Source organism: Saimiri boliviensis, chromosome 2 (assembly GCF_048565385.1).
Source record: "Saimiri boliviensis isolate mSaiBol1 chromosome 2, mSaiBol1.pri, whole genome shotgun sequence".
Classification (NCBI taxonomy): domain Eukaryota; kingdom Metazoa; phylum Chordata; class Mammalia; order Primates; family Cebidae; genus Saimiri; species Saimiri boliviensis.
This window is the reverse complement of record NC_133450.1, coordinates 6,771,301-6,795,719: the sequence shown is the minus strand read 5'-3', so window position 1 is coordinate 6,795,719 and position 24,419 is coordinate 6,771,301. Positions and strand designations below refer to the sequence as shown.

Genomic DNA, 24,419 nt, shown 5'->3' with positions numbered 1-24,419 from the left:
ATATGTTTAAGAATAATAGCTGCAAAACAAACTCAAGAAATAAAATGGATCTGATGATGAGAAAAGGAAATTACCAAATCCCTGAATCCTTAGAATTCCAGTCTTACAAGGGGTCTTTCCACCTAATCATTATAAAATACCTAAAAAATAGCCATCCAGTGATGAGGATCTCATTATGTTTTATACTGAGATGGTTCCTATTGGTTAGAAAACTCTTTCTGAAATCTCTCTTTGTAGATTTTGTTCACTGTCTGAGTTTTAAAACTTGACATTGAGGCCAGGCTCGGTGGCTCATGCCTGTAATCCCAGCACTTTGGGATGCTGAGGCAGGAGGATCACCTGAGGTTGCGAGTTTGAGACCAGCCTGGTCAACTTGGCAAAACCCCATCTCTACTAAAAGTACAAAAATTAGATGGATGTGGTGGCAGGCACCTGTAATCCCAGCTACTTGGGAGGCTGAGGCAGGAGAATCGCTTGAATCTAGGAGTCAGAGGTTGAAGTCAGCTGTACTCTAGCCCGGGTGACAAGAGTAAGACATTGTTTCAAAAAACAAAACACAAAACAAAACAAAAAAACAAAATCTTGACTTTGAATAGAATAAAATCAACACTGGCAGGATAAGAAATTGTTACCAAACTAAATGTATGCTCCAGATCATATAGGTATTGTAGTGTTAGCTTATGAAAATTTAATTTTGATTGAATAACCATATGATGAGACTGTTTTATCACTAAATTCTGGGCAGAAATAGATGTCAAAATCTGATGAAAAAGTGTACATAATCTGCACTTTCATGGGCCCCATTACCATATTAAGTCAGTACCATGAGTCTTAGTAACAATGTATTGCTAATCTCTCCTGAGCAGGGCTGTAAGCTCCTTGAGAAATTGTATATTACTTCCTAGCACAGTGTTGGCTAAAATTAGACACTAACTTATGATACTAGTTGGTAGATTAATTGTTCTCCCATTCAAATTCTTTCATTTAATTTTTATAAAAGAAAGTCTAGGAGCCATAAGAAATATTTGTCCTTTGCCTCTATGCAATAAGCCTGAAACAAACAGTTGGCAATCTTTGCTAGCTAAAGGCTTCTTAGAGATCTCCTTTCTTGAGCAATGTATGTAAGCCTAGCAATCCTAACTTTGTCCTAAGGATTCTCTTCTGGCTATCAAAATCTCTCATCACAGTTGAGCCTACTGGCCCTTTATTTATCCTCCAAAGAGTAACAATAATTAATAGGATCTTGATAGGACCTGACCACTGCAATTAACCTTTGAACTCACAGCATTTTCTTTAGACTTTACCTTGATTTTTCTCATTAAACAGTTAAAGACTACTGTGCACTCATCACCACTACAATACAAAAGGGACACTAACCTAGTATTACTCTCTAATCACAAAACCCAATGCTGATCCTTAATCATAAAATGCAAGTTCTAGTTCCAGCCATTTCTCTAAATATATGATCTTGAATAAGTAATTTCACTTCTATGGGCCCCAGTGATCTTATCTGTAACATGTGGAAACTGGACTAGATAATTCAGAAGCATCGACATTTATGATTCTACAAAATGTTAACGTTTCTAATATAAGTTATATAACAGGAGGAGATTTAAAGTATGAATTTTATCTGCAGACTTTCATATAAATAATCTCATATAAAATAACTTTAAAGATAAGTAGATCATTAATAAAGCAATACAGGAAATCAGCTCAAACAGACCTGAAACTATGTATCTTGGAAAAATGTGATAAATAATTCACAAAGATAATTAATATTTTTTGGAATCTACAATTCCGTTTTCTACAAAACAGATTCACGGATCCAACAGCTACTTTATATGTATATACACCTATAATATATACACACACATAAATGTCATAATTAACAGACACTAAAGAAGACTATTAAAGAGCTCACTTACAGATATGCATGAAATATCATGTGTCATTAAACTTAGAATGACAGGAAATATGTTTTTAACACTCTCTTATGGGTGTATATGCTACACAAAGCCTTTGAACTTACGGGAAATCTGTAAATTAATGGGTGGGAATGGTATCTCAAGCTGACACTAAGCTCAACTGCACTTTATAGTACTATAGAAACCCTTGGTGGAAAAATAAATTATTGATCATCTCTTGCCCACATTAACAAAGGATTTCTCTCAAGTCCACATGAAATTTTAAAGGGTGAAATATTTAAATGTTTGGGTTACATATAATAGGAAAGAAAATGTTATTTTCATTGTTAATATAAATTTTTTTTAACCCTAAGATATAGCCCTCCTTTCATTTCAATGACGACATTCTCCCACAAGAACTGAAAGAATCTACCAAATACAAAGACAATACGAGTATCTTATATTTGTCAAATCTGTTTTCATGTACCACTTAAAAATGCTTTTCTCGTGACTATCATTAGTTTTAAAAAGTATAAAGAAATTCCACTTATGGCCAGGTGTCGTGGCTCATGCCTGTAATTCCAGCACTTTGGGGACCCAAGGTGGGTGGATCACTTGAGGTTAGGAGTTTGAGACCAGCCTGGCCAATATGGTGAAACCTTGTCTCTACTAAAAATACAAAAATTAGCCGGGCGTGGTGGCGTGCACCTATGGTCCCAGCTCCTTGGGAGCCTGAGACAGGAAAACTGCTCGAACCTGGGAGGCAGAGATTGCATTGAGCTGAAATCACACCACTGCACTCCAGCCTGGGTGACAGAGTGAGACTTCGTCTCAAAAAAAAAAAAAAAAAAATCCACTTATATTACTTATACTACCACCAGTTCAAAAGATAAATTCCACTCTTAGAAAAAGAAAGTAGAATGATGGTTGCCAGTGGCTGGGGAGAAGGAAAAGAGTTTTATTTTACAAGAAGAAACAGTTCTAGACATCTTGTGCACAACAATGTGCACACAGTTAACACTACTGTACTGTATATTTAAAAATGGTTAAGATAGCAAATTTTACATTATGTGTTTATCACACACAAAAAAGTATAAAGAACATAATGATGACCATAAATAGGCCAACAGCTATGACAAAACACATTAACTTCTTTAAATAAAACTAACAACCTTGTACTACTAAACCTCACAGCTGTAAAGCAATCAGGATTTGGTGAATGCCTACTATGTTAATAGGCACTGTACTGCCCTTTCACAAATGCTTCTCACTTAATGGGGAGGAACCCAGTATTTACTCTCCTATTTATGATTACTCAAGCATTCCTAGGGTATAACTACATCCAACTTGAGGTGATGGTAGAGTCAACAATTAGGGAATATTTTTACAAAGAGAAAATGATCAAGTTGAGCAGCCACTTTACACAAATAGTTGGAAGAGAAGAAGACACCTTAATAAAAATACTCCAAGAAGTTTCCCATTTACACATTAAAAAACAATAAACATTTCACTTACAGGGAAATACTCATATTGTCCTTTGGAGTGAAGAAAATGGGCCTAGTATTTCCCTCTCTGGAAAGTTCATCAGATTTGTGGCTATAGGACTGAGTTGGCCTAACGTGTTCTCTTTTTGAAATGCGATTATTAGAGAGTTTACAAGCTACATTCAGCTGGGTGCCCATTCTCTCTGTCCTGGATAATTCCTTGACAGTAATAGACTGGCATGGACTTCCTTTTCCTTCAAAGAACACGGTGATAGGTCGGTCCTTTGTGGGTAAGTGAGCAGAGGGACTGTCTTTTTGGGCAAGAGCTGCATCTTTTACTGATGGAGACTCCAGTACAGTAAGTTCTCCCTTATTTGGGGCATTTAAGCTGAGAAGAGAGGATGGCCTCTCTACTCTTTGTTTTGACTGATAGAAAGACGGTGCCAGCAAAGACTCTCCAATTCTCTGCTTTTCAATTGTCTTGAAGGCTTTGCGTTCCTTCCCTAAAATATCTGTTTGCTGGCGAATCTGTTCCATCATTTCTTTTTCATTCTGTTGCTGCAACTGCTTTTGCCTTTCTTCCTTCTCGGTGTTCAGCTTTTCTAACTTCTTAAGCACAGGATTAGAAGATTCTGTATTCAAAGAAGGAACAATCTGATCTTCTCCTGAGCAGTGATACTTCCTAGTTTCCCTGTGGATATCCAAAGTAAGAGCTGCCCCTGGTGCGTCTTCATTTTCCAATAGTTTGTTTCTCTGGATACTTGTGTCTAGTTGGGAATTTGTTTTCAGTGGGTCTTGTTGGGGAATATAAAAAAAAGTAGGTAGACTATTTGAAATGAAGGAGTCTTTCAGCTGTGGTTTACAAGTAATAGACTCAGAACTGCAAATCACCTTTTCCTTCATAGTTTCATCCTTCAAATGCTCTGCATAGCTAGGCTCATTTGAGGCACTGAAGGCATTGTCCCGTGGATCAAATTTTGGACTGCTGGATATCTTAGGTGATGGAAACTGCAAGTCTCCTTCATCTGAAATTACAGACTCTAGTTTGCTCTTTTGGCTTTCCTCATAGCTCAGAAGTTCCAAGCTTCCTTGAGAGCTCTCACTATCAGGTGTACCCCGTGGAGACTGAAGGCCTTCAGGCATCAATTCTGTAGACCATCTGCGTTCCTCTGAAGGAGAAACACCACCAAGAGAACGAACTTTTAGCAACTCTAAGCTAAATATAGCTTGCTCTAGTTCTCTCATTCTCCTACTTTCTCTTTTAGCACGGCCTACTTTTTTCTGATGGAGATCCTCCAACGATCTGGGTCTCTCTCTTACAAGCACATCTTCTTGCAAGTCCATACCACTCTGGCTTTGGGCTCTCTCCTGTTGCTTGTTTGGTGACTCCTTCAAGCAGTCCACTGAACTTTCATGGCTAATTCGATTACTTTCTATCACAGATTTACATTCCTCTATGGCTTTTATTCTGTTGTCAAAAGAACAATCCTCCCATTCTGAAGGGTCTGAACCCTGAATTTCCAGAGATCCATATCCCTTGATATTCACCAATCCAAGTTCTAGTTTTGTTTCTCTTAGCCTTTGTTCTTTTAAAGCTTTAAATCTATATAAAAACAGATAAAATGGGTTATAGAAATCTCTTAGTTACCAGTGAAGAAAAAATATATCCTGAGAATTTAAGAAAAAATGCAAAGTTGTAAAATCTTTTTATAATACCTAAGTACTTCTTAAACTAACATGGATGCATGTTTCATAATTTTCCTATTTCCATGAGTCAGATGATATTTCATTAAGTGTATTATTTCTAGCTGGGCATTTCAATCAAAATGTAAACTAACTCAGAAGTAAAGCTCTCATTTTAATAATACTTGTATTTTAAAGTGAACCTGAAAGAGACATTTTAAGTGTGAAATTAAAGTTTCTGCAAGCAAAAACAGTTGAATATTGCCATTATATAAGGTTTGGCCTAATGTAAAGTTAATTCGTAGCAGTTATGATTACAGACCATGTAGATTTTTGATCCAATTTAATTGAAAAAAAACTGATTTAACTTCCATTACAGACAATATAATGTGGGTTAAAATCAGTAAAAGTATCACAGTATACTGAAAAAGACAAGTTGTATATAACCAACGCTAATACAAATCAGACAACTGTTAATGCAGAGGTATAAACAAAGTATTTCGTAAGAAAAAAAACAATTATTATAGTAACAGTGATTACCTTTGTCTTGCTCTGAATCCTCTACATGCTGATTGCAAAAGGATAATTTTGTTTCTTTGTTCTTGGTACCTTTTACTTTCCCTGTAGGCTTTCCACCTTGCTTGTATGCAAATAGCGGCCATGTGCCTGCGCCTGTAGTATTCTCTCCATTTCTGCTGGATAACAATGGCTGCAGCCCGTAGCTCCAAGTACCGCTGCCTCTCTAAGTGAGCACGCCAGGAAGCTTGGAGAAGAGCAGCGGCACTAGCCATAACAAAAGCATCCTTCTGCACAGCTGCATCTCTGACTTGCTTCTGACTTAGGTAATTCCTCCAGAATCTCTGTGGGGAAGACAAAATAACAGAAACTGGTTGTCATATCTTACACTGCATTTTCACAGAAAAGAGAGAATAAATTTCTTATGTTATAATTACAGGTTAAGTGGCTATGCAGTTAAATTTTTGGTGATTAAAAATAAGTTTTCTGGTCAGGTGTGGTGCCTGATGCCTGTAATCCCAGCACTTTGAAAGGCTGAGGCGGGTGGATCACCTGAGGCCAGGAGTTCAAGATCAGCCTGGCCAAAATGGTGAAACCCTGTCTCTACTAAAAATACAACAATTAGCATGGTGGTCGGTGCCTGTAATCCTAGCTACTCAGGAGATTGAGGAAGGGGAACTGCTTGAACCCGGGAGAAGGTGGTTGCAGTGAGCTGAGAATGTGCCACTGCACTCCAGCCTGGGCAACAAGAGCAAAACTCCATCTCAAAAAAAATAAAAATAGTAAGTTTTCACAAAAACAGAAAGTACACCTGAAAAAGATAAAAAGAAAAAAGTTTTCTCTTCCAGACATGTTTGGCTAAAACAGCTATTTTAAATAATATAACCTTGATGAAGTTCATCACAGAACTTAATTTAAAATTTTTGGATGCTTTGATGCCCTTCAAATTATTAATAATTTTAATATATTATATTCTCTTGTTATGATTTGCCCAAATAACACCAGTGGGTTTAAGATAATCCTGACACACATTCCAAAGATGAAAATACTAAAGATTTTCTTGCACAAATGGAAAAGATCTTATGGAAATGATATAAATCAATGAGGGAGTTAATAAAACAGATAAACGGGCCAGGCGCGGCGGCTCAAGCCTGTAATCCCAGCACTTTGGGAGGCCGAGGCGGGTGGATCACAAGGTCAAGAGATCGAGACCATCCTGGTCAACATGGTGAAACCCCGTCTCTATTAAAAATACAAAAAATTAGCTGGGCATGGTGATGCGTGCCTGTAATCCCAGCTACTCAGGAGGCTGAGGCAGGAGAATTGCCTGAACCCAGGAGGCGGAGGTTGCGGTGAGCCGAGATCGCGCCATTGCACTCCAGCCTGGGTAACAAGAGCGAAACTCCGTTTTGGGAAAAAAAAAAAAAAAAAAAAAAAGAATAAAACAGATAAACGTAAAATAAGGTACCTATCATCCAAAAAGAGTGTCTAAAATCAATGGTGTACATACCTCTCAAACATCGCCCCCAAAAACTATTGAATAAAAAGAACTATGTAAACAATAGGTAATTCCTTAGCCCCTACTCAGACCTCACAAGACACTGTAACTACAAATTCTGTATTAACATTGAATCAATATTTATTAATAGTCAATTATATGCCAGCTAATCTGTTGGGTATTACGAGCACTTCAAAATTGGGTATAGCATATTCTCATTTCTGAAGTTTACATTATTGTTGAAAATGTTTTACAGTAAAAAGGTTCTGGTTACTAAACAAGGGCCAAATAAACTAGTCAATCTCATGCAAAGAATCCTTTGCTTCTCACCTGGATAATAACAGATGCTTGTCTTAGATGAAGGAAATGCTGCCTACACAGCAAGACCCTGAACCATCGCTGCAACAATATGATTCTGTGTAGCACCTCCTGGTGAAGCAGATCTTGTAAATGCTGGCGTTCCTGCTCCTTTAGAAACACCTACCAAAAAGAAGAAAGATGAGGAGTGCGGCTTCAGAAAAAATATGAGAAATTTATTTCATGAATCATCCTTTCTGTGATAAGCTTTCAGAGAACACACACAGTGGCAGGCATGTAAATGAAGTACTGATAAATATTCCTACTGATTTATCCAAAGTAGTCAGTCTCAAATCGAAATGCAGATAGTAAAATACAGAAGGTGAGCTGGGTGTGGTGCTACATGCCTATACTCCCAGCCACTAGGAAGGCTAAAGCAGGAAGATTGCTTGAGCCCAGGAGTTCAAGTTCTCTGACAAAACAGACCCACTCTCCTTTAAAAAAAAAAAAAAAAAAAGACAAAGAAGAAAAGGAAGGTAAGGAAGGTTAAGGAAGGTAAGAAAGGAAGAAGGGAGGGAGAAATGACAAAGTAAGCAGGAGTACCAAAATTCCAGCGCCAGAGAATATGATACATTACTCCATTGGGGAAACCACTGCTATGAGTAAATGTATTACTGGTAATATGTCATATTTTTTTAGGGTGTGGGGTGGGGAAAAAAGTTGAAAACCATAGATCTTGAAGTTTGAATCATATCATGAATAAACCAATAGCAGTTTTTGAAATCCAGCATGCATTAAAAGCTTCTCACTGTCCAAAGTTATTAATAAGTTTATTTTATTTACTCTTTCATTCCACTATCTTTAGGGTTTGGGAGGCTGCAAAGGTGAAGGAGACATATCCCTTTAGTACGGAAGTTATAACTTTCATTTGAGAGCAGGCAGATATTATATACCCAAAGAGGAAGATGGTAAACTAATAAGGGCCAGAGACAGAAGATCCCACCTAAGTAAAACAAAGGGTTGAAAAATAATAATAAAAGCATGCACAGGAGACAATGGGACAATCAATCTCCATAAAAAAAGACATTAAATAGTGTGAAGCCACAATCTCAAGGTTCTCAAAAGAGAGAAAGGTGTTTGAATTTAATGAGGAGGTTATCAGGGGGTTATAATCGAGCAGGAGGCAGACATAAAGAACTAAGTATATTAAGATAATCACTTTAATATTATGAGTAGAATTAAATGGAACGACATTTACACTAGAATCAGATGAGTAAGCCGTTCACTATATAAGCAATACAGATGAGAAAACATAAGGAATAAAAATAAAATGGAAGCAGTAGAAATGGAGAAACAGAAAACAGAGGTGAGAATCTCTTTGTAAGAGGAAAAAAACCTAAAACTTTGTGAAAGGATTAAAGTTAAAGTGAACAGTATACCAAAGACAATTATGGTTTCTAGACTGACAAATTCTGGAAAAGGGGTGACAGAGAAAGAAAGTAGTTGATAAATTTAAGGGCAGATGAATCTGGATAAGGTCACTTAGGGCAAGTTGACTTGGAGATTACAGCAGAATATCTAGAGAAAGATAGTATTTAGACAGTTAAAATTATAGTCAGAACTAGAGCACTAGCCAGAGTGATGTGATTAATACTGACTATATAATTAAATAAAAACCTGGGCCTAACCAACTGCCTTCTCGTATCTGATTCACTAACTTTTAGATAAACAATCTCATAGGCAAAAATTATTTTTTAAATAAATGCACTCAATTTTGACAAGAGCTATACATATTATATTTACCATGGTTTTTCCAACTTGATAATTATCTGGATTAAGATTGATTTTTCTGAAGAAATCCTGAATGTTACATTTGGATGGAATAATATTTCGGGGCAGAAGTACATGGAAGTGGCTCACAAAATCCTGAAAAATAATTTTAAAAAATTATAAAATCAGAAAGTAGTATACATAAGACCTTAAACTAATTATCATTTTATTAATCTTTTCCTCATTCTTTTAAACAGCGTGAAACCAAGAAAGTGCTTGTTAATTTAAGAAATAAAATGTTAATTCGAAAAACATAGGAGGCTGATAAAGATACTGGGTTCTACATATCGTGTCATCAAAAGTGAATGAGAGAAAAAAACCACAGAGGTTAATTATTCCTTTTGAGAAAGCTTTATAAAAGACCAAAGAAAAAGTTATTTAACAAGAACCTAAAATTTTTATCATGGAAAAAAAAAAAAGCAAATGTGGCAGGATGGGGACAAGGTATAACTGAGAATGAGGCTTCCCATCCTATTAACAGCAAAGACTTGCTCAGTTGCTAAACGGCTTCAATATAATTTCCATACCACAGCAGCAGTTGCTGCTAAGAGTAGGTGTGAACCCTGCTGGCAGTCTACTATGAAAGAAAATCCTGCTGAGAAAACTTTAGGGAAAACCAAATGGAATCTTTTGACTAGATAATTCTCATTGAACTATTTCAGTTACTGAAAAAGTCAATGCAAAGAATTGTTATATCAGGAGTAAAATTAGTATTAGCAAACATTCTGATCAAATGAGAATAGCCAAGTACTGGATTCTATTACAATAAGCTTAATGAGATTGCTGCCATTCAATGAAAGTAAATACTGTCTATGCCTTTTCAATTCTGTATAAATAAAGTGAAATGGAAAGGAAGAATGAAGGGAAATAAACAAGCCCCAAAGAAATAACAAGCAAGATATGTGAGAATCATTTACTTGATATGTCTAAATATGTAAATATCACTATAAAAACAGAACCTGGAAAGAATATTTGCAGCTGTATCCTGATTGGCGAATTCGAACTGTTTCCAACATCCCGGTGTATCGAAGCTGTCTAAGTACCAAGGCATCATTGAACCTTAAGGGTAGCTAAAGCAAATGGAAAAAAAATTAACCCAGAACACATCTCCAAGTTAATTATCGGTTTATAAGCATGGCTAACCGTTGAGTATCTAGAGATTCACTGGAGGTTGTCTGGTTGATACATAATAACTAAGCTGATAGGTAGGACAAGCTCACCTCTCAGCTGGTAGCTTCAGAAAAGTTCTGACTGCCCAACCCTAGGGTAAAGAGAGAAACCAAGCTTCCAGGTTTCTCTGGTTGTAGAGAGAGAGGACCTTAAAGACTCAAAAAGAACGTAGTCACCCATGGAGGCCACAAAGTTCAATCACTACAAAATCTGTAACAAGATAACCTACAACTGGGTGCGGTAGCTCAAGCCTATAATCCCAGCATTTTGGGATGCCAAGGTGGACAGATCGCCTGAGGTCAGGAGTTCAAGACCAGCCTGGCCAACATGGCAAATCCCTGTCCCTATTAAAAATACAAAAATTAGCCAGGCATGGTGGCACACATCTGTGGTCCCAGCTACCTGGTGGCTAAGGCAGGAGAATTGCTGGAAACCAGGAAGCAGAGATTGCAGTGAGCCGAGATAGCACCACTGCACTCCAGCCTGAGCACCAGAGCAAGACTGTGTCTCAAAAAACAACAAAAAAAGAAAATTCTTTTCTGACAGGACTTCAAGAGGTGTTTGCATCTCAAAAATTTTTTTTTTTTTTTGAAGACGGAGTCTCATTCTGTTGCACAGGCTGGAATGCAGAGGTGCAGTCTCAGCTCACTGCAACCTCTACCTCCCCGGTTCAAGAGATTCTCCAGCCTCAGCCTCCTGAGTAGCTGGGAATACAGGCATGTGCCACCACACCTGGCTAATTTTTTTGTATTTTAAGCAGAGATTGGGTTTTACTGTGTTAGCAGGATAGTCTTGATCTCCTGACCTCGTGATCTGTCTGCCCTGGCCTCCCGAAGTGCTAGGATTACAAGCATAAGCCACTGCGCCTGGCTATTTTCCTTATAAATATTATAGTTAGTGCTTCCCCTCCACTCATTCTCCTTAAAAGTATTTAAAGCTTAATTTGAAATAAGCTTAGATATGTGCCCTCATTTATATGACATTTTTACCTTTTCAGCATTAGAGCGAATGCATTTTACAAAATATGGTTCTGCTTGACCAAGTGTTTCCATTAGCTTGCTTAATGATGCCTGCAACAGAAAGCAATATAATTATCATACTCTCCCATTCTAAACTATTAATAAATAATTTATAATGTAATCAATATGCTAGCAAAACATGCAAAAAGTAGAGACACATAGAAAGAGAGTTGTCTTTGAAAAGCACATTCTGTGTATTCTCATACTGGTTAAATTACAGGCAATTAAGGATAAGGATGGTAGCTTAGTAATAAAGCAGATAGCAAGAAAATAGTAAATATTGCAGATGTATTTCAGAATAATCAAAATACTGATATTTTTCCACTTTTCTTCACATTTTATGAAACAACTTTATTGAAACTCATGTGTCCTACAACTTTAAAAATGATTCAGGAGGGTATCCAGGAAGGTAGTACTCCCTTGCTTTACTTTACATTACATGTCTACAGACTATGTAATGATATCCCTTTTTTTATTCCTGATAATGGTAATTTGTAACTTCTCTCTTTCTTCTTGATTAGTGACTAGAGGTTTATCAACTTTTTAATCTGCTCAAGCCAGGTGCAGTGGCTCACGCCTGTAATCACAACACCGTGGGAGGCCAAGGCAGGAGGATCACTTGAGGTCAGGAGTTTGAGACCACCTTGGCCAATACGGTGAAAAAACCCATCTCTACTAAAAAATACAGAAATTAGCCGGGCTTGGTGGTGTCTGGCTGAGGCACGAGAATTGTTTGAACCTGGGAGGTGGAGGTTGCAGTGAGCCAAGATGGCGCCACTGCACTCCAGCCTGGGCAACAAAGTGAGACTCTGCCTCAAAAAGAAAATAAATTTTTTTTCGATCTGCTCAAAGAACCAGTTTTTGGTGTCATTGGTTTTCTTTTTTTGTCTATTTTTCTGTTTTTCATTTCATTCAATTCTGCTGTTAATCTTTATTACTCACTTCTCTCTGCTTGCTTTGGGTTTCATATATTCTTTTTATAGTTTATTAAGGTAGAAATTTAGATTATTGAATTGAGACCTATCTCCTTTTCTAATAAAAGCATTTAGTGCTATAAATTAACCTTGGAGTACTGCTTTAGCTGCATTGCACAAATTTTGGTAATTTATTCTATTTAAAATATTTTAAAAATTTCCTTCCTCTAAAAAAAGTATTTTTTAGGAGTCTGTTTTATATATTCTGAATATTTAGGGATTGATATTTTTCTTTGATTTCTGGTTTAATTCTACTATAAATACAACATTTTGTATGATTTTAACTCAAATTTGTTAAGATTTTACGGCCTAGTTTATGATCTGTCTTGGCAAGTATTTCATGGGCACTTAAAATGAATATATATTCTGCAATTGTTGGCTGGGTTGTTTTATAAATTTCAGTTAAGTCAAGGAGGTTGATCGTTCTATACAAGTCTTCCATATCCTTCCTAATAGTCTACTTACCCTATATCAATTACCAAGACACGTGCTGAAGTTTCCAAGCATAATGGCAGATTTGTCCATTTTTCTTTTAATTCTATCAGTTTTTGATTCAGATACTGGGGAGCTCTGTTATTAGATGAATACACATGTAAGACTGTTACCTATTCTTGGTAAATTGTACCTTTTATCATTATGAAATAATATGTCCCTTTATCCTTGGTAATTTTCTCTATTCTTAAGTCTACTTTGTCTGACTCTACTATAGTCACTATAGCTTTCTTTTGGTTTTTGTTGGCATGATTTTTTTCATTTTTTAACTTTAACCCTTTAGTGTCACTGTATTTAAAGAGGTTTCTTGTAGATAACATACAGTTAGGTCTTGTTATTTAATCCAATTAAATAATATCAATTTTCTAATTGGACCATTTACGTCATTTACACTGTTAATAATTAGTATAGCTGGATTTAAGGCTACCAATTTTATTATTGGCCTTCTGTTTGTCCTCTCCTCATTTGTTCCTGTCTTCCTCCTCTCATCCTCTGCCTGTTTAAACTAGACTTTTACGGCAGTTTTAGGTTCACAGCAAAAATGAGTAGAACATAAAGAGAATTCCCACATTCCCCTTTAGCCTCACATGCACAATTTCCCCTATAATTAACACCTTGCTAATATGTGTTATATGTGATGAACTAATACTGACACATGATTATTAACTACAGTCCATAATATGCATTAGGGTTCACTGTTTATGTTGCACAGTCTACGGATTTAAACAAATATATAGACTTTTAGTCACCATTGCAGAATCATACAGATTAATTTGACTAACCTAAAGTCCTCTGTGCTCTGCCTACTCATCCTCCCCCAACTAAATTTTGGCAACTACTGATCGTTTTTATTGTCTCTATAGTTTTGATTTTTTTCAGAATGTCATATATTTGAAATCTTATGGTATGTAGCCTTTTCACATTGGGTTATTTCACTCAGTAATATGCTTTTAAGGTTCCTCTAAGGCTTTTCATGGCTTGAAAGCTCTTTCCTTTTTAGTGTTGAATCACTGCCTAAAGGTACCATAGTTTATTTACCCATTCACCTACTGAAGGACATCTTGATTGTTTCCAAGTTGTGGCAATTAAGAATAAAGCTGCTATAAATATCTGTGTACAGGTTATTGTGTGGACATAAGTTCCTCTCACCTGGGTATATACCAAGAAGTTGTGACTGCTGGATCATATGGTAAAAATACAGTTTTATAAGAAACTGTCAAACTGTTTTCCAAGGTGGCTGTATCATTTTGCATTCCCATCACTAATGAATGAGTGAGTGTTCCTGTTGCTCTACATTTTCATCAGCATTTGGTGTTGTCATTCTTTTGGACTTTTGCCATTCCAACAGCTGTACTGTGGTATCTCATTTTTGTTTTAATTTGCAATTCCCTAATAACATATAACGTGGAACATCTTTTCGTACGCTTATTTAATTTGCAATTCCCTAATAACATATAACGTGGAACATCTTTTCGTACGCTTATTTGCCATCTGTGTACATTCTTTGGTGAGGTGGCCCTCCCCTCTGTTCAATATACTTTAGTATTCCATATTAATTTATCTACTTTTCAGCTGTATCATTGTACTGTGTTTTAGCAGCTGCTCTAGGGATTACAGTATACGAACCTAACTTGACACAGTCTACTTAAGAGTCGACATTTCACAAGTTCAAGTAAAACAAAGAAGTCTTACAACTATGAAACCCATTACTGTTGTGAAATATATTATATCAACATACAAATTTTTATACTTTTAAGTGTTCATTTTTCCTGCAAATGTAGTACAATATACATAGGGCTGCACACAGTGGCACATGCCTGTAGCCACAGCTACTTGGGAGGTTGAGGAGTGAGGATAGCTTAAGCTCAGGAGTTGGAATCCAGCCTGGGCAACATTTTATGAGACCCTGTCTCAAAATAATGATGATGATAATAATACACATAAAATATTAAAATCATAAGCATAAATTATAATGACTATTTACAAAAGGAAGACATTCTTATAACTAGAGCCCAAATTAAATATATATATAATCAGAATCTCAGAAGTCTTATTACAACTTCTGAGTCGTAAAAGCTATCTACTCTTACCTCCACACTCCAACCAACGGTAACTATTATTTATAACAGTTACCAACCAATGGTAACTATTATTCTTACTTCTAAGATGGTAAGTTATAAGTTAGTTTTACCTCCTACTAAAGTTCATATGAATGGGAAAACACACTATGTACTATTTTGTATTTGTTGCATACAATTGTATTTTGTACATTTTTAGTGCTGTATACTAGTAATCCATTATTTGTATACTACCATTAAACTATCCATTAAGAGATGAGTATTTTGTTGTTTCCAGTTTATTATGAAAAGGGTTGCTATCAACATGCTTATAGTTGTCTTTTAACTTTTTCAATGTGCTTGTAGCAATTTACATTTCAACAGTACCATATAAGAGTTCTGGGCCGGGCGTGGTGGCTCATGCCTATAATTCCAGCACTTTGGGAGGCCGAGATGGGTGGATCACGAGCTCAAGAGATTGAGACTATCCTGGTCAACATGGTGAAACCCGGTCTCTACTAAAAATACAAAAAATTAGCTGGGCATGGTGGTGCACGCCTGTCGTCCCAGCTACTTGGGGGGCTGAGGCAGGAGAATTGCTTGAACCCAGGAGACGGAGGTTGCGGTGAGCTGAGATCGTGCCATTGCACTCCAGCCTGGGTACAAGAGCGAAACTCCGTCTCAAAAAAAAAAAAAAAACAGTTCTGGATGGTCACCCGTCCTGTCAACATGTTGTGTAATCAGTTTATTTCAGCCATGTTGGCAAGTGTGCTTTGTGGTCTTAATTGGCACTTCCCTCATGAATCATAATGTTAAACAGGTTTTACATAGGTATATTGGCCTTCTGGATATCATCTTTGATAAATTGCCCATTTGAAACTTTTGTCCATTTATCCATTAGGTTTTCTCCCTTTTAAAAAACTGGTTTTTAGTTCTTCATAGTTTACATATATGAGTGCTTTTTTGGTCTTGCTCTTTTTCTTCTTTTAATGGTGACTTTTTTGATTTAAACAGTTTTATTGAAATAAAACCTACAAACTACTAAAATATACACATTGTAGTTCACATATCAATGAGTTTTAGTAAATTTACACAGTTGTGCGACTATCACTACCGTCCAGTTTTAGAACTCCTCTATCACCACAAAAAGCTCCCTCCTGCCCATCTGCAGTCAGTAACCACCTGAGCCACAACCCCAAGCAACTAACAATCTGCATCCTCCTATTCTGCATCTATTCTTCTTTAGATGATTTTCTTCTGATAATAAAAGTAATATGTAGCTATTTTAGAAAATTTAACATATAGATATATGTTCAGAGAATATCAGCTTGGGTTTGATTTGAGTAATGACTCAACTCCTAGAGCTACAATTAAAAGCAGGTTATTTTCTTCCAGCCAGTTAGCCTTTTCAAAGGGAATTCATAGTTTTACAAAAAACAAGCTTAATGTATCCTACATCTTCCTTATACCCACGGTTAGAAAGACACCTAAAAGTCAGGGAAGAGAAAAATTTAGTTTCCACTATGTGAAGCAAAGAGTATGTTGACTGTTGATGTAATGGTGAATATATTTCCTAGCAATCTGTACATCCCTAGGCAGCTGGGTATGGAGAGGGTCAGCAGTTTTACCAGCAAGTTTTAGTAGCTATAACAAGCAACAGCATGTGTATGACTAATTGTATCAGAAGAGAGCCACAAAACTTCTTTTAAAAAAAACCACTAAGTAGAGACATAGTGCTATGAAGTGACCAGAGCCTAACATACAGATCCATGCATAAATACTGCATGTCTCTCTAGTTTTTTTCTTTTTTTCCATCAAATCAGAAAATATTTTGGTCATTATTTCTTCAGATATGTTTTTCTATGCCCTCTTTCCTTTCCTCTCCTTCTGAGATCCAATTACATCTATGTTAGACCACATCATATTGCCCCACAAGTTAGAGCTATTTTGTTTTTTTACATCTTTGTTGTTGTTCTCTGGGCTTTAATAAACTATGACTTCAAATGTACTACTTCTGGACTGTCTAACAGATGTTAATCCAATTTAGCTTATTTTTTTATTGTCAAATATTACCTGTTTAATCTGTAAAAGTTCCATTTGCGTCTTTTTCATATCTTCATTGTTTTTTCTTTTTCATAATACAAATGGCCCTTATTGGTTACAACAGGCAGTGAAAGAGAGGAGAGGATAGAACAACTCCATCCCTGAGAAGTATCCAGAGACTCTGTTATCACCTTCCAAAATAAAAAATCTATTTTGTTCTCATCATATTTATGTTTTTTGTTATATCTTTGGGCATATTTAAAAGATATGTAATAGCTAATTTGAAATTCTTACCTACTATTTACATCATCTTCATCATTTTAAAGTCTGTCTCTGATTACTGGTTTTCTCCCCTTGTTAGGGGTTGTTTCCTCTTTGTCTGTCTACTAATTCCTGATTGGATGTCAGACCAATTACATCTACGTATTGTTGGATTTTGTTGTATCTTTTTTTTTTTTTAGACGGAGTTTCGCTCTTGTTACCCAGGCTGGAGTGCAATGGCACGATCTCGGCTCACCGCAACCTCCGCCTCCTGGGTTCAGGCAATTCTCCTGCCTCAGCCTCCTGAGTAGCTGGGATTACAGGCACGTGCCACCATGCCCAGCTAATTTTTTGTATTTTTAGTAGAGACGGGGTTTTACCATGTTGACCAGGATGGTCTCGATCTCTTGACCTCGTGATCCACCCGCCTCGGCCTCCCAAAGTGCTGGGATTACAGGTTGTTGTATCTTTTAAAGAGTGACAAACATTTTTCTTAACATGCAGGTAAGTTTCCTAGGATCAGTCTGATTCTTTTAAGAATTGCTTTTGCCGGGCGCGGTGGCTCAAGCCTGTAATCCCAGCACTTTGGGAGGCCGAGGCGGGTGGATCACGAGGTCGAGAGATCGAGACCATCCTGGTCAACATGGTGGAACCCCGTCTCTACTAAAAAGTGCAAAAAATTAGCTGGGCATGGTGGCACGTGCCTGTAATCCCAGCTACTCAAGAGGCTGAGGCAGGAGAATTGCCTGAGCCCAGAAGGCGGAGGTTGCGGTGAGCCGAGATCGCGCCATTGCACTCCAGCCTGGGTAACAAGGGTGAAACTCCGTCTCAAAAAAAAAAGAATTGCCTTTTAGCTTTGTGAGAGCAGGGTCAGAGAAGCCCTGATATTAGGACTATTTTGGTCCCATTACTAAAACAATGTCTTTCTGAGGATTATACCTAATACCTCATATAATAAAAGGTCATTTCATTCTGGCTGATGAGAACAGAATTACTCCTCTAATCCTGTATAAATACCAGAAATTGTTAGGTCTACAGGATTTAGGTGGTTCTTTCCCCAGTCTCATGGACTTTTAACCCACATATGCACAGATCAGTAGTTGGCCACAGAGACTCAAGGAAACCCCTCAGATCTCTAGCTGTTTCTCTTCATACAATTTCCGTCTCCTCTTTACTCTGCCTTACAAATTCTAGTTGCCTCTTCCTTTCTAATTCCATCTCTTCAATTACCAAGGCCATCGGCATTAGTTTGGGTTTCCTCTTCCTGAGCTGTGGCAAATTATCTTTAGGCATTAATCTGGGGCTTTCCTCGCTTATTTCTTCAAGATTGGAGTCCTGTAATACTTACTGTCTTAATATCTGAAAATATTTGACCTCTATCTTTTGTCCAGTTTCTGGTTGTTTAGAGCAGAAGGGCAATTCCTATATCAGCTAACCGTTTATGAATTCTATGATTTCATTTTGATGAAACTAAGCATTCAAGGAAAGGCACAGAGCTGAAGATAGCTGGATGCCATCCATTTCAACTACCTGCAGTTTCTTCATCTGTTAGTTGGTTTCCTCACCTTTATAGTAAGAATAATAGTATTTATCTTAGAATGATTGGAGGAAAACAAACAACAACTATTAGAAAATGCATATGTGTAAATATCTGGCAAAGGGACTAAAAAATATACTATACATTGGTCATTATCTATGGATGGGAGATGAATCTCACTTGTTCTTGCTCATCTGTATTTTCTAAATAATCAAAAATTAAATCATTACTTTTGAAATAACTTAATAGTCTATTAGAAATATTAAAGAGGACCCTTTTTCTAAAAATTAAATATAATTCATGAATACAGATTGAGAATATGTGAATTTGGAAGGATTTTAAAAGCCACAATAGGATTGTGATTATAACTAAGTTTTCATCGTACTAGCTATATGGTATTCTTCAGATTAAAGAATGATTTCAGTATGCAAAGCATCTGTAAAAGATCCAAGGTAACAAAACAAAGGACACTTAACAGCTTAATAGTTCTACCTTTCATAATCATGAGATTCATGTTTCCTTTTCAGACACGGAGTTCACCAAATTACCTTTTGATCAGAATTTGGCTTACCAGGCAGATTTGCTAATCAGAGAGAAATACGCTAAAAAACTAACCATTGTATTAAATCTGCTTATGACTCATGTTGTATATTAATAAATGTATATTCAACATGATTTTTTTCCCTATAACCCATTAATTTCTGCATTTCTAATCTACTAAGCGAACATCCAGACTCTGGATTGTGAGGACAGCAGCAAGGTAAACACAGACTTGCCCAAACCCTATCTTATTCTTCCCAACTAAATGTCATTACCCCATATGACTACGTATTAAGAAGGATTTTTAAAATTCATGGTAGTGATTTAATTATACTCAATTCCCTTTCCTTTAAGCTTATTAGCACATAATGAGTTATTTGGCTCCTTTGTCTTGCTTTTTCTTTTCTTTTTTTTTTAAAGGGGAAAGCAAGTGACCAAATAGCCTTCACAGATTCAAATTTTTCTTTATGCCTATGGTGAGAATTATCTAAAATACAATGACATTTCTAGCCCACAATTTGAAGAACTGTGCTTATAAATCAAACAAGATCATACACAATAATACATTAGTGGACAATTTATGTTCAAACATTCGAACTGTATAAGAAGCATTTTTTAAAATGTTAACATACACAGATATACCTATCACAAATAAGGAAATTTTTATTCAACAGTGAACACTGCTTCTGTGATATAAACATGAAACAGAGTAAACTTATGCAAAGCACTGTTACCTACCAGATTATTTCACTTATTTTCATAAATATCTATCGTATGAAAAGAGCTTAGGAGATAGATGATTTGAGAAGAATGGAAGAGGTAATTTAAAAAGCAATTTGAAAACAATTATTCTAGGAGAAAATTGGTTAATTATCATATTTATTCCTAAAAGCTCCCCTCCCCACAAAGAACTGGATTTCTATTTATATAAAGGTAAAATAAATACACAGAAAGAAAAAAAAAAAAAAACTTTAGCCTCATTTGGTTAACTACTGATGTAGCAGCATGAGGTTTAAGCAAGGAGAAAAAACATGATCATTATGCTAACAGTGACTTTACCTATGCAGCAAGATTTAAGGGCAGATTTTGTTTATAACATCAATTTTCTGCTCCTTTCTCCTCGCACTGAAAATAACAAATATCGGTATATCCACTATCCAGACGAAAAACAAAGGCACCTGACTTTTCTTTTCATCTCTAGTTCTTCTTTCGAAAATGGCCAGTGATATACGGCTTTTTAGAAACATAAATCAAAATCCCATTCAAGTACCCTGAAGATCCCTTTAACCTTTCAATGACAATCTGAAAGATACAGATTCTTATTTGTTTTAAGCAAAACAGGAAATAACCTGAAATTGGGCACTGATGCTGGGAGGTTTTTTCTTCTTGTGCAAATGAAGAAGAGACTTGGTAATGCGATCTTGTAGTGTCAGTCTTGTCAGGTGCTTTAAAGAATTTACTTCTAGCAAGTGCTGAAAAAAGAGAACAAACAAATTGCTTACATAAATTAATCTAAGAATAAGACAAAATTCTCAGCCAGTTTTTGTCATTTTCTATCTGTATTTTCATTTCCTATCTTAAATGACTGTAATGAATATGAAAGACTGATATGCAACATTCAGTCTATTCTCCGGTCTTCCTCTAGAAGCTAGAAAGCTAAAAAGAAATGTACACTTCCTAAACTCTCTTGCATCTAGAGTTCTGGATACGGTTTAAGTTTACCAATAAAAGGCCCACATGTGAAAATGGGAAGGTGTAACTGAAGCAGAGGCTCTGGCTACTAGTTCTGCTTCTGCTAGCAAAAATGCACATACTTTATGTACCCTTTTTTTCTGTGGTCCCAGCATCCAGGCACTAGTTTTGTGAATGCTCAGAGGCAAAGTGCAAAACATTTGTGTTGTCATCACAACTATACTAAATGCAGCTTAGCCCTGGAGCAACTAGTCGTAGCAGTTTCTTCCGGATGGCTAATTTACACCACAGGCAGTATATACCTGCCAGGAGCAGCTACACTGACAGCTTCCTGATTTTCTAGCTTTCTAATTACATCCAGGGACAGTTCTGCATATGTTATTTTAACATGTGACTTCTAATGACTTTGTAAGTGCCTACCTAATTAAGTCCCTTTATACTTAAAAATATCTACTGTAATTACGGTTATCTCAAACTGAAACCTGACTCATAAAGACAATAATACCACAGTGATAGTTGGTGGGCCACGGACATACACACATTAAAAAAACAAAGCATCTATTAACCATGATGTACTACACTATAAATTAGGAAAATAGGAGTTAGACATGAAGCTACTAAAGTATGTAAAGACAGTACAAAAGTATTTGGAAGCTTTTTTAGCCAATTACAATTTTTTAAACCACACGATATTTATGGTAGTGACTTTATAAATGGAAAGATTTTATATAGATGTAAATATATAATGTTATTTTAAAAGTAGTAAAAAGTCTTAATTTACGAGAAACACAAGATTGTGTTAAAAACATGACAAATTTTCAAGTCTAAAGGTATTTATTTTGACAATATAAACATTTAAAAAAATAAAACCATGCATATTGAAAAAAGTACAACACACATGTAAACAAGTTGAATTAAGGAAATGTTATGTCCTACAAATGAAAAGGCTTCTTATCTGTTTATAAAGTAACTTTAAAAAATTCTTAAAAAGACAGATACCACAGTAAAAAAAAAGAGCAGATGATCTGATGAAGCAATTCTCAAAGTTAAAATGGCAAGTAACAAAATCACAATCCATTCGATCTCACTTGTATTGAAGAAAAATGCCATTTCTTTTAAAAGAGGTTTTCTGCATCAGATTTGGAAATACAATAAAGACTGACAAGAGCCAGTATTCATGAGGAGGTGGGAAATAGGCATATACTGTACATACTCACTGTTCTTAGGAATGTAAATTATTATAACTTTCCTGACAAGCAATTTTACATTTAGATATTTATGCTAAGGAGTTATCAAAGAAGCTCTATGTTGCTTTTGACAATATACTTCAAAAAATAGTGAAAAATTATTAACAGAGATTTGCCATTATGTAGAATTATTTAAATAAAGTATGCTTCATTTACACAACTGAATACTCTGCAGCTCATAAAGTTACTGTAAACCTGTATTTCCTGACATGGGAAAATACTAGGACATTAAAAAATAATTTGATTGCCCATAAGGTTTATGAAAAAAGAGAAAATAATACCATAAATCTAAAGGTAAAGGGATACAGAGTTACTTTCTTAGGGCTTCAGTTCCTTATCTATTTCAATCCTTTCTTAATTCTATCATCATGGTTGAGTTTATTAAGCTTAGTTAACCAGTTTATTTTTTCAGCAAACACTATTGGCCCCCCGCCCAAAAAAAAAACAAAAAACAAAAAAAAAACACCCCACGTAAAACAACATACATGTAAAAAGGGCATTTGTGCTAAATTTTAGACAATTTTTGATTTACTTTTATTAGCATTTTTGAATTATCACATGCTTCACTATATGCATATTCATAAAAAATTTTTCATATTGTTCAAGAATCAATCAGAATAATGTATAGGTTATCCTTAAGTAAAAACAAATTAGCAAGTTAGCATTAAAGGCTAAAATAATTCCTCCCCTTCCACTTTTAATATATTATTGAGAAAAAGACCTTGGAAATAAAGTTTGAGTTTTAATTGTTTCTCACTGTGAAAATAATACCAGAGAGACTATGGAAAATAAAATAACTATTAAAAAGTCTTTGCTGTTATGTATATTGTAAAAGTTTGAAAAACTAAATATGACATATTTCTGCCTCAGAGTCATTTCAATTTTTTTCATTTGCTTGGAATACTCTATAGCTGTGCCTTCACAAGGCTTGGTTTTAAGTGGCACTGAATTTGTAGTTTAACTTTCTCAGAAAGTTCTTGCTTAAATACTGAAAACATAACCCACTTCCATGTCAATTACATGTCACTTAATTTTCAACACTGCACATAATATCATCTAAATTATCTTTTCATTTATTTGTTAATTTGTATACTGTCTTATTTTAAAAATAACCTCCTGGAGTGCCAGGTACTGCGTCTCAGGCCTGTAATCCCAGCATGGTTGAGGTAGACAGATCACTTGAGCTCAGGAGTTGCAGACCAGTCTAGGCAACATTGCAAGACCTCGTCCCTACTAAAAATACAAAAATTAGCCAGGCATGGTGGTGAGCACCGGCAGCCCTAGCTATTCAGGAGGTCAAGATAGGAGGACTGGTTGAACTCAGCGGGCAGAGGCTGCAGTGAACCAGGATTGCACCACCGCACTCCGGCCTTCGTGACTGAGTGAGACACTGTCCCAAAAATAAAAAATAAGTAAAAGATAACCTCCCATAAGATTTTGACAGTACTGTTCATCCCTGTACCAATGAATTCCGAAAATAGTGTCTGGTTGAGAATAGGATTCAATAAATATTCATTTGAATGAATTAAATACCTAGCAACTGGCTCGGCGTGGTGACTCATACCTGTAATCCTAGCACTTTGGGAGGCTGAGGTGAATGGATTACCTTAGGTCAGGAATTTGAGACCAGCCTGGCCAACATGGTGAAACCCCATCTCTACTAAAAATACAAAAATTAGCCAGGCAAGGTGGCGGGTGCCTATAATCCCAGCTACTTGGGAGGCTGAGGCAGGAGAATTGCTTGAAGCTGGGAGGCGGAGGTTTCAGGAAGCTGAGATGGTGCCACTGTGCTCAAGCCAGAGTGACAGAAGACTGTATCAAAAAAGAAAAAAAGCACAAAAAAAAAGAAAAGAAAAAGCTAGCAAGCAACTAATGAACTTTGAGCAATGCCTTCCCTATCAAGTGGAGATCAGACTTCTTCCCATATACCTAACCATAACTTGGTGAATCAGCATATATACACAGAGTGATTACTAAAGGTCAAGCTGTGTTAAGTGCTAGGGACATATTGCATTCCGGTTCAGGCTACTAGGACATTAAAAAATAATTTGATTGCCCATAAAGTTTATGAAAAAAGAGAAAATAATACCATAAATCTAAAGGTAAAGGGATACAGAGTTACTTTCTTAGGGCTTCAGTTCCTTATCTATTTCAATCCTTTCTTAATTCTATCAT

The 24,419-nt window shown here is 36.1% G+C and overlaps 1 protein-coding gene across 9 annotated transcripts in view; it reads right to left on the bottom strand.

The window, feature by feature from the left end:
* Nucleotides 1–24,419, bottom strand: part of MYO9A (myosin IXA) — a 291,275-nt gene that overhangs the window by 68,980 nt on the left and 197,876 nt on the right. For all 9 annotated transcript variants that reach the window (XM_074392722.1, XM_074392721.1, XM_074392727.1 and 6 more), the window contains 7 exons: nt 20,655–20,777; nt 11,372–11,452; nt 10,172–10,282; nt 9,186–9,308; nt 7,416–7,565; nt 5,612–5,931; nt 3,420–4,991 (listed from right to left, as the gene is read on the bottom strand). In XM_074392722.1, coding sequence (XP_074248823.1) covers nt 3,420–4,991; nt 5,612–5,931; nt 7,416–7,565; nt 9,186–9,308; nt 10,172–10,282; nt 11,372–11,452; nt 20,655–20,777 — 2,480 coding nt within the window. The remainder of the gene's footprint in view (nt 1–3,419; nt 4,992–5,611; nt 5,932–7,415; nt 7,566–9,185; nt 9,309–10,171; nt 10,283–11,371; nt 11,453–20,654; nt 20,778–24,419) is intronic.